The sequence below is a fragment of the Leuresthes tenuis genome, unplaced genomic scaffold (assembly GCF_036924035.1).
Source record: "Leuresthes tenuis unplaced genomic scaffold, fLeuTen1.0.hap1 SCAF_5, whole genome shotgun sequence".
NCBI lineage: Eukaryota > Metazoa > Chordata > Actinopteri > Atheriniformes > Atherinopsidae > Leuresthes > Leuresthes tenuis.
This window is the reverse complement of record NW_027325359.1, coordinates 8,029,762-8,040,406: the sequence shown is the minus strand read 5'-3', so window position 1 is coordinate 8,040,406 and position 10,645 is coordinate 8,029,762. Positions and strand designations below refer to the sequence as shown.

The window sequence follows — 10,645 nt, the reverse complement described above, 5'->3', positions numbered from 1 at the left end:
CTTAATAAAGATGAAAGACAGTCTAAAGAAACGAGAAGCTTTGTTTTATTTTAAAATACAGTTTATGATTGTACACGAAGTCAGAGCGGATAAGTTATGAGTAGAGTGAAATCTGGTTTGTCCATTTTTCCCATGAGCCGTGAATGCAGCACAACACCGTAGATCCGCCAGTTGTCACGAGCTGCAGCGACAGCTTGTGGCCGTTTGGCTGCATGTACTAAAACTCGCTGCCGCTACGTGTCTCCCGGTTCGCCGACGTTGAATCCCGCTTCCAGCCTCCTTCCACACACGCAAGCAAGCTGCAACATCGGAGAGCCAAAGTCAGACATGGGGGGACTCGTCCTGCCACGGCGCATGTTCCTCTGGAGCATGGCGGTCATCTACATGATTGCTTTCGTCTCCCTCTATGTGCAGATACCAGGTGAGACTCAACTCACAAGCCCAGTCGGCTCAGTTAATATTAAAGTGCGTGTTAGCTTGTTAGCAGGAACTTGGCGCTCCTACGCTGATCCTCTTTTCCTGTCGTCCTGCGATGTGTAGAACCTCCTGGAAGTTTCTTTGCTCCTGCAAAGGGCTAAATTTAAGTAGCTAACATCCGCCAAGAGGGACCGACCTGTTGTAAAGATGTTCACATGATAGCGGTGCTTTTTGTCTCAGCACACACACACAGCAGCTCTGTTTGTAAGAGTGGAGTCTGAAGAGGCGTCCACGCCCATGTATAAAAAGTTTTGAACTCTATTTTCTGCACAACACAGTGGAAACGCTTCAGTTTTCCACAGAGCGTTTTCAGGTTAAGTTTAGACTTGCAGTCTTAAGTGGCTGAATGAATGGAATTTTAAAAAACTGACAATCGGAGACTGACTTCCCATTTGTTCCACAGGATAACAAGTCTTATACATCTCTTAAATATGATTGATATGAATCCTCCCGTAAATGTGGTCATTGTCCTTTGATGCCTGTGTTTAGGTCTCTATGGTAATGATGGGCTGCTGCCTGCCCGCTGGCAGCTGCGTTACAGTGGGAAGCCTCTGCTGGAGCAGCTGCAGTCCTCTCCCACACTTCTGTGGCTGGGACCGTGGCTCGGCCTGGACACTCACACCGCCATGGAGCTGCTGTGCCTTGTGGGAGCTGCGCTAAGTCTCGCCGCCACGCTGGTGGAGGCTCTTCGAGACAGTGTGGTGTTTTTCTGCCTCTGGGCCTTGTACCTGTCCATGTACCAAGTGAGTTTGTCATTTCTGTGCTGTTTTCCTGCACACTTTCCCCAGTATTCATCACTAAATACATTTATTTTTTCCTGTTACAGGTGGGTCAGGTTTTCCTCTACTTCCAGTGGTGAGTGTCATGGATGGTGTAGTAACAATAATAGTATTTTCATTAGCACACTGATGCAAACAACAGATGGCTGGTGAAAGCTTTCTGCCACTCTCAGTTGACTGTTTGCATCATCATAGTGATGTTTGTCTCTGCTGCTGTGCAGCAACATTGCAGACATCACTCTGGTGTCAACTCTTGTTCGGTTGTCTCCTCTTTCCTCTTCCAGCAGGCAACATTCTCTGCCTCTCTCTCTCTTAATTTTTTTTTTGCTTCACTCTTCAGGGATAACCTGCTTCTAGAGACGGGGTTCCTCTGCATCCTTGTTGCTCCACTGACATTAATCAGGGGACCACGAGCCGTCAGGGAGCACGATCGCGTCACCTTCTGGCTGATTCGCTGGCTGCTCTTCAGACTGATGTTTGCCTCTGGAGTGGTGAAGCTCACGTCACGCTGTCCCACGTGGTGGGGCCTCACAGGTACTTGTTTTTAGGATTTAATGTGTCTCATTCACTCAGTCTTCGCACGCTAAGACATCTCCGGGAGGCAAAATGGATACAGATGTGTTTTTAAAGGCAAAATGAGCTTTTGGTTCTTTCTCGAAGAACATCAAATACCCTCTAATTCCTCCCCTCCCCGCCTGATTATTTTCTTTTCCTCTTTGGTGCTGTGCAGCTCTCACATATCACTATGAGACTCAGTGTATCCCCACTCCACCGGCCTGGTTTGCCCACCAGTTGCCAGTGTGGTGGCAGAAGCTGAGTGTGGTGGCAACCCTTGTCATAGAGATCCCTGTGACTTTACTCTTCTTCAGTCCGCTGCGAAGGTTGCGACTGGGAGCTTTTTACTTGCAGGTGAGTAGGAATTCCAGTTGCGCCTTTGCTGCTACATCTGGTATGTCAAACAAATCTGGCATCATAAGTGTTGTCATAGTGATAGTTTGGCTGTCCATTAAGCGCACTCTGGAAATCTGAGATCAACCTGCAGACGTTCTCTCGGTCAAGCTGTTTTCTTCCGTTGAGTAGGTGCTGCTTCAACTTCTCATCATCCTGTCTGGCAACTACAACTTCTTCAACCTGCTGACGCTGGCCCTCTGCCTGTCTCTTCTGGACGATCGGCATGTGCGTTTCTGGCTGCGCAAGACGGACGAGACCAGAGACGAGAACAATGGTACGATAGAGGAAATGGCTTTTTACCCGCCCAGGCAAGAGCCGAGGCGGTGGTATGCGGTCATTGCTTTCAGTCTGTCTGAGGCTGCGGCAAAGATGCCAGACATCTGTGTCCAGGTGGAGCATGTGCAGTGTAGATTTGGGGCACTTTCTGTGAAGTTAGAAAAGAAATATGTCCCTTCAAGTTCCAGATCCCTGAAATATATTATGACTCCTGTAATTTTGTCTTTATGTGACAAGTTAAAAAAAGATAAAGTGAGATTTGCTGTGGCTCTTATATTTACTATAATCTTTAGTCCATTGCAGACATTAACAGTAACTCGAATAATTCATGTTTTCTAATCAGCTTCATTTAATTTGTTAATATACATCCATTTTTGCATTTTAGGCCTGCACAGCTCCCCAAAGAGTTAAAAAGTTGAGGGTTAGTAGTGATGTAAGAGATGATTATGTTTCAAACAGGTGATGTCAGCAGGAGATTTTTGTACAAATTAACATCCACAAAAGGGACTTTTGTTTGTCAGCAAATGAATGAGAACAATTGAACAGCTTAAAGTCAATGTTCCTCGAAGAGAGATTTGCATAATTCTCCCTCCTGAAGTGCAAAATTAAATCATTCAATGAATCTGGAGGAGATTCAGTGGCGAGAGTGTAAGGCTCACCTTCACACACATACACACACACACACACACGAGACTGTGTCGAGAACAGTTACTAGCTGATGTGAACGTATGGGGAGGAGCTAAATTCACACCTGTCTCCTGAGACTGTACAGAATGGATGCCGTCTGCTCCAGACCTGATATGAAAAGGTCCATCCAGACAGTTGGCAACAAAAGCCCAGGCTCTGTGATGGTTTGGGGTCGTCTTAGTGCTCTCTGCAATGGAACCTTACGCTTCTGTGATGGCAGCATTAATGCAGTTCATTTGTATTTTGATTTGGAGTGTTAAGTTGACACAGCAATGGCCCGAGTATTTCATAAAGTGTGTATGTTCTGTCATGTTGCATCGGCACTACCGCTCTGCATCTGTCGGCGTGTCAAACTCTCACCAGCATCTATGAAATCATTGAGCGTTTTGCCACTTGGGACAAAGAATCCTGCTTGGTGAGGCGCTCTCATCCGAAACCACATATTCAGTCCTTTTCACTCTCCGCTCTGCTCAGACTCGAAGCTGCAGTCGTGGCTGTGTTACCTGCTGGAGCTGGCAGTCTGGTCTCTCATGATCTTTGGAACAATTATCTGCTTTGATCTGCAGGTGGACAAAACTAAGAAAGGCATCTCATTTCAGACAGGTGCGTGTGTGCGTTTTCCCCCAGAAGCTTATAAGATTTGCCAATGATCACATTGGGAGTTTCATGTTATATTTGCATATAAACAAAATGAATTCTCAACTCTCTGTTTTTGCAGCATTCACGTACCACCACTTTAACCAGTTTTTGAAGACGGTCACTATTCCCTCTGTCTGGATTGGCGTCCTTTCTCTCACCTGGGAGATGGTCACATCTATGTTCAGGTCTGTGGTCTGATGCAATTTAGACATGACTTGTTTGGGTTGGACATGGTGCAAGTTTTGTTGATGTGCATTTCTAGGTGCGCGTGTGTCTCTGGTTTCCTGAAGAGGTTCTGGGGAATGATCCAGTGGACGGTGCTCGCTGCTGCCACTGCCTCCATGTTCGCTGTCAGTCTGGTGGGTTCTGTTGGAAAGCCAGTCGTCAGTTTATCATAGAGTTAATGTGAAATTGAACCTCACGAGGGATCGGTTGTGTCCCGTCTTTCAGGTGCCATTTACTTTCATAGAGTATGACTCGAATGCACGCTTGTGGCCAGGAGTGCGTCAGGCCTACGATGTGGTGGATCGCTACCAGCTGGTCAACTCGTACGGCCTGTTCAGAAGGATGACCGGAGTCGGTGGGAGGCCAGAGGTCGTCATCGAGGGAAGCCACGACATGGCCACATGGACGGTGAGAAGAAAAGCGAGCTCATGCGTCACTGTTTAGACAGGCTCTTAAGTAAGGTAAGTCCCACCACACAACAGGTATTCACATCCTGTTTCTTTTGTTTCTGTCTAGGAGATTGAGTTCATGTATAAGCCGGGGAACCTGAGTGCACCTCCTCCGGTGGTGACTCCACACCAGCCCAGGTTGGACTGGCAGATGTGGTTTGCTGCTCTGGGGCCGCACACACAGGCTCCATGGTTTACCAGCCTGATGTACAAACTGCTGCAGGGAAAAGCAGATGGTGAGAAACCTGTGAATATTTAGAGCTGAAAGAACATTTGGACAGATGCGGTCTGCTGAAGTCTGAACAAAACGCCAGCTTGTATTGTATATCATTTAGGGAACTTTTAAAATTCTCATTAAGTTTATGAGATCTCTGAGATGTTGAGAGGGGTGAGACTTCTCTACCTGAAATGAACTACTTGGCGTGGTGGCATCAGATTTTTATTTAAGAAAGAAGAAATGGCTGTGTGAAGGTTTGCATTGTGTTCTGCAGTGATTGAGCTGATCCAGACAGATGTATCCAAGTATCCCTTTCACCAGGAGCCTCCCACCTACCTCCGAGCTCACCGCTACAGATACTGGTTCACTGAACCGAAGACTGACGGGTCAGTGCTCTCTGTTTCTGCTTTGTCTCAGTTCTTTTACATGAGCTGAGGACGTCGGGGCATTCAAAGCACTCTGGAGCGTTGCTGCCAAATTTCAGCTCAGTCAGCTTGATCTTTTTAAGATTTATTACATTACAAATCGGGGGAGATGTGCATCTGCGTCCAACATGTTGGCAACTCCGAGATCTGCTTGTAAACTGATAGGTTTCTGTACTAAATGGACCGTTCGTTCTAAAATCGTTGTTTGTTTTGTATAAAGCACACAGAATTTGACAGGGTCACATTTTGTCTGCAGCTGTCTTGCTTGCCTTGGCCTTTTTTTTTTCTTTTCTTTTTTTAAATTAGAAAATTAAAGATTACAAGTAGAGATTTTACAGCAATTCAGATGCACGTGAAGCACATGAGATGAACTGTTTGTCTCTATTTTGGCAGCACCTACCCTCAGCGGTGGTGGCGGAGAGTCTACGATGAGGAATATTATCCCGTTGTGCACCTGGGCAACACCTTCCTGGAGGGCATGCTCAACCAGTACGGCCTCAAGGTGAATCTTCTTTTTCTTTTTTAAAGAGAGCATGTTTAGGGAGAAGAAAAAAATCCCTTTTTTCTGTGCTTGAGATCATATGTTTTCGTGTCTGATATGCTGCCAACTCAAAAACTCCAACCCGGCATATAACTGCTGATTTAGCTCATGACTCTTTTGGCAATAGTAGACATTTTATTGTTCTGTTGATGAGAGGCAGCCATTGTTTTACTATTAATTCATCGAACTGATTTGATTATTCATTGTTTTTGCTTGTCTGTAGGAAAAATCTGCTCCACGCCGTGTATCCAACACCACTGTTGCCCAGGCAGTGAGGTGGGTGCGCTCCCAGGTCAGAGGCGTTCCTGCCCACACACTAATCTGGACCCTCGTTGCCTGCAGCGCCACCTTCTGTCTGCTCCAAGGATTGCGGAAAGGAAACAAACACAGAAATAACCAGGCCAACGAGGCCGCTGCCACCGTGAGCGACCACACACAAGATGTCTCTGATGGTTCTCCAGACCTCGTCAAGGAGGTGGAAGAAGAAGAGGATGGAGGGAACAGTGAAGATGAATTGGAGGAGGGTGAAGGGGAGGAGAAAGACGCTGTTAGTGACGATGAAGAAAAGGAGGAAGACGACAGGATGGAAAGATGAGATGCTTGACGAAATGTTGGAAAAAGATGCAGGTAATCGTGTCGTAGACTCTTATCACCACCTGCCTTTATGCCACACAGGACCAAAGAAGTTTTGTTTTCTCATCAGCCACTTTTTCTGCCTTCTTTCACCAACACTTTACTGCACAGCATAGTCCATATCATTGTGTCCTCTGAATCACTGCGAAGCTGAACGTTCTAGCTAAAATGTGCCTGGTTGGTTTGGACGCTCGCTGAAGACTCAAAGTGAAAACCAGTCAGAAAAATCAGGATGAATTTAAACCAGAACACGTCATTGAGAGTATGACGCCGACCGGTCGGAGTAAATCTGCAGCATCAACGTTACACTGTCGCTCTTCATTTCCGGTCTGGGTTGTGTTTTTGCACTTACGGGGGCCTCTTGCTGTATGTACAGAACTAAAACCAACAAGCACTTTCCCTTTTTTTTTTTTTTCTCTCCCCATAAGATGTTTGTTTTGTTGGTGTCAGCGATAAAATCACACAGAGGACACTGTAGTAGTTTTAGAATGTTTTTAAACATTTTGATATGCAATTAAATAAAAAGGTTTGTCTGTACATGCTTCATTCAGTAAAATGTGTCATGATCATGTGGTATTCATAACCAAAATTGCAAGCAGAGGGTGAGATTCACAGCTCCCCACGATGTTTACTGCAGAGATTAAGACTTATAGAAAAATAGAAGGAAGCACTAAGTCCAGCTTTAGTGTTACAATGAAGCAATACATTAATTCATTCTTGGTTCCACAACGTAATCATCTGATCTATCGGAGGGTTTCTGTCGGGTCACCACTTCAGTATTCCAGGGCAGTACTTGTCGATCAGAGACTGGTAGTACGGCTTCAGCTCGTTGACATCAGGCAGATTGGGGGTTTTTGTGTACAGGTCATATTTACTGGGAAGAGAATTGAAGGTTAAGTCTCCGGTCAAGCCTCGACTTGTGATGACAAATGTGCAGAAGAGACGGATACCCACTTGAACTCTTTGACCCAGGGCAGCATGCGCAGGTCTTTGTCATTGCACAGATGCATGTAACTTCCATGGGCGTGCCAGGGGTAGAAGGAATGGAAGCGAATCATGTACAACCCCTGAAGAGAGACAAAAAGTTGAGTTCATAAAGCAGGAAAAAAATCTGTTTTCTGCTGTGAGTGAAGACTTTAGAAATGCATTTGACAGCTTTCACTCCTTATTTTGAGGTTGGAATATAAAGAATGCATCTATCAACATTTTTTTTAACATCATGATTCACTCACCTCCTCTGGGACAGAGCACTTGTTGAACTTCAGAACTCTGTAGAGATATTCTAAAGACAGCGAGGCAGGAGTTCAGGAGTGGAAAAACAGATCAAAGGCCTTTCAAGGGCTGTGTGGATTTTTATCTTTTAGAAGTTGGGCAGGTATTGACCAGGAGTTATGTAAGGCTGCAAATGACAATGTCTCTTACCGTCATGACCCCAGGACATGAGGACATTGTCAAGGCCACAGTTTGGTTTATAGATCCCATGTTCGGTGCTAAAAAGTGGAAGAAAAAAAAAAGATAAAAGCCCGAGTACATAAAACAACGTGTATGTAGATGGACTGAAAACATGACAGCCGGGCACATTGCAGTTGGATGTATATCTAAAAAGAAGCAGAGCAACATTCACAAACGGAAACATAAACAAAGAATACTAACTTGTATTTTGGATCTTTGTCATCTGGATTATTCATGAAGGTTTTGTCTCTGAACACGATGGAATTTTGGAATTTGCAGCCTACGGGGAAGGTGTCGCCCACTACAGCCCACTGCAAAAAATGAGTTGAATTAGGCTATTTAAACATTCCTTATACTGTATAAAACCAAAGTAGATCACTTTACGTATACATCACAGCAAAGGCAGTTGGATTAACATGAGTACATAGGAAGTTACATGTTTAAAGTGTGCTAGATAAAAGGGGACAAACAATATCAAATAAAGGTCATGAAGTGGTTTTAAGAATAATTGTGAGTCTGGAATATAGAGAGAAGATCAACTAAAAAGCCTCAAATTCGGATTGTGGCATTAAGCATCAATGAAGAACACTACTTGGTCTTCTCTGTAAGTGTATTCAGGTACGAAGAAGCTCATCTTACCTGTGGTTCATCCCACAGAGCCATGATCTTCCCAACATCATGGATCAGACCCACCAGCTGGAACCAGTCTGAGGAGTGTCAGTGGTTGAAGTTATGTGTCAGTCTTACAGATGTGCTTCTGCTCTGTCTTTGTCTCGGTATGTGGTACCTTTGTCCGGGTGTTCTTGGCGGATGCCTTCAGCAGTCTGAAAGGCGTGGAAGGAGTTGGGGAAGTCCACGTCAGGATCAGACTCATCCACCAGCTGGTCTAGAGACATGATGGCATCCATCATCCCCATCTGAGTGTGGCTGTAGTTGGTCCATTCAGAGTGCTAAAGAGAGATCACAGCATGACTGGGCGAGGGTTTATATTTAAGAGCACCCCTAAAAAAGAATCAAAGATATTTAATTCTGGTGACTCTTCAGACATTAAAGGATCTTTTTTTGAATTCCTGTAAAAACCACTACATGTTCACCCATATGAGGTTTATCAGCCATTTGTTTCAAGTGAGTAATCAAATTTGTAGAAGCAGCGACTTTTCATTTTCTGTCCTTTAACTTTTTTTTCAAAGACGACACTCTCCAATGTGCCACAAAAGCATGCAAAGTGGCAACCACTGTCAGGAATCCTAGATTATAAAGATGAAAACCTTTTATAACCTTTTATAAAGCAGTGAACCTTTTGACTGAGGAAAATTAGGTTACTGAAACAAAGTGTAGTGCCGACAAAGCAGCCATCCGCGCTTCACCTTCAGCACTTTTCCAAAGTTTGCATAACATTTGCTTGGTCAGTCAAATACACTGCTTGATTACAGCACAAATTCAGAGTGACTCAGTGAAGGACATTTCACACAAAGAGAGGTAAATGTAAATTTTATGTAAATCTGAACAGATTCATGGTCGACATTACCAAAGTTTCATCTTCTGTTTTTGCAGCTGAGTTGCTCACCTTTTGCTTTACAAACTCCAGAGTCTGGTGGGTGTGCATCAGGCTGTATGTGTTGAAGACACGGTCGAATAGGCTTCCGCTCTGAAAGACATGCATACGGTAACCACCAGCGTGGAGGAAATGCTTTAATATGACCAAGATATTCTGGTATATTTAAATAATGTTCATCACAGAGAGGATGGAGAGGTGAAGTCGCTCCTCAAGGGATGACGGATTTATAGCAGTGATGCGTTTGATTTGTCACACAATAACAGCTATGTAAATCATTGTAACCAGTGGTGAAAAATAGCACGTACGCTGAATTTGTAATGTGATGTTAGGAAAATATCTGCCTCTGCTGCACAACATTTCAGGGGGTTTTATCTCCACTACATGTTCCTGCCAGCTTTGGTTGCAACTTGTTTAAAATTTTATTTAAAAAATGTGGTGTGCACACAAAATATTGTGCTTTTTTTTTTTAATCAGTCAGTTCTTTTTTTTAGGTTTGTGAGGGCACAACTCACAAACTCACTTCATACAAAATGAAACAGCAAAAAACAAACAAAAAAATAGGAATCATTCATTGCACCGCTTCACAAAATAATTTTAAAAATGACATCACCCCCTTTTTGCTATGAATAATATCAGTAAATACATGTATTACTGCCTTGATTGTGCTTGGGGGTTGTAAAGTGATTCCACTTTTAAAAACCCTTCCAAAATTTCCAAAAGCTTTTTTTTTTTTCAAAATACAGCCAATAAATAGAGCTAGTATAACAGTTCCATAACCTCAGATTTTTTTCATTTATTCATAAATTGATGCAAAATAAATCCATTTTTTTCAGCTTGAAAGAAGGTTCTAATTACCTGAAAATTTCTGTAGTCTTCCTTATCCTTGTTTTCACACTTCTCCAGGTCTGGCCGATATGCCAAAGATGGGTCTGGGCCCTGCATTTGAAAAAAAACAGTGCCAGAGGCATTTTCAGACTTTACAGACATAAATGACTCACAAGTCCTTCGAAAGACGTGCAGATGTGTAAAAATGATACTCACTATGTTGACGATCCTCATGGCTGACTGGTGAAGTCTCGGCAGCTGTTGTGTGTGAGGTGTGTTAGTTCTCTGGAGGTGACTGCCTGCTTCGTAGCCTAAATATATTACCCTGGTTGAAACTCTAATGTGTTTGACCTGTGAAGTTTTTTTGGCTTACATAAAGTCTACAGCAATGTTCAGTCACACTTTAACTAAACCTGACCTAAGGGGGTACACTGTGTTGACCGTTGGCCTTGTTTTTGTATGTCTGTGGTTGAATGTGAGAGTGTGTCCGTCCGCCACAGGAAGAGTTTTT

General features: G+C 43.9%; 2 protein-coding genes across 3 annotated transcripts; one reads left to right on the top strand and one right to left on the bottom strand.

Moving 5' to 3' along the window:
• Positions 1 to 178: 178 nt before the first annotated feature.
• Positions 179 to 6,726, top strand: lmf2a (lipase maturation factor 2a). Its single transcript, XM_072385760.1, has 14 exons — positions 179 to 421; positions 967 to 1,220; positions 1,304 to 1,332; positions 1,597 to 1,790; positions 1,987 to 2,165; positions 2,337 to 2,481; positions 3,645 to 3,773; positions 3,889 to 3,994; positions 4,072 to 4,168; positions 4,260 to 4,442; positions 4,551 to 4,719; positions 4,975 to 5,086; positions 5,519 to 5,627; positions 5,890 to 6,726. The coding sequence occupies exons 1-14, from the start codon at positions 328 to 330 to the stop codon at positions 6,259 to 6,261; spliced, it is 2,172 nt and encodes a 723-aa protein (XP_072241861.1). The 5' UTR covers positions 179 to 327; the 3' UTR covers positions 6,262 to 6,726.
• Positions 6,727 to 6,790: 64 nt separating this feature from the next.
• miox (myo-inositol oxygenase) lies at positions 6,791 to 10,645 on the bottom strand. 2 transcript variants are annotated; one of them, XM_072385761.1, is made up of 10 exons: positions 10,351 to 10,635; positions 10,165 to 10,245; positions 9,319 to 9,399; positions 8,539 to 8,701; positions 8,391 to 8,458; positions 7,953 to 8,062; positions 7,722 to 7,789; positions 7,532 to 7,581; positions 7,254 to 7,366; positions 6,791 to 7,173 (listed from the first exon to the last, which is right to left on the bottom strand). In XM_072385761.1, the coding sequence occupies exons 1-10, from the start codon at positions 10,366 to 10,368 to the stop codon at positions 7,065 to 7,067; spliced, it is 861 nt and encodes a 286-aa protein (XP_072241862.1). In that variant the 5' UTR covers positions 10,369 to 10,635; the 3' UTR covers positions 6,791 to 7,064. The 2 variants fall into 2 exon arrangements, with proteins under 2 accessions (XP_072241862.1, XP_072241863.1); XM_072385762.1 differs by lacking the exon at positions 9,319 to 9,399 and having other exon boundaries at positions 10,351 to 10,645.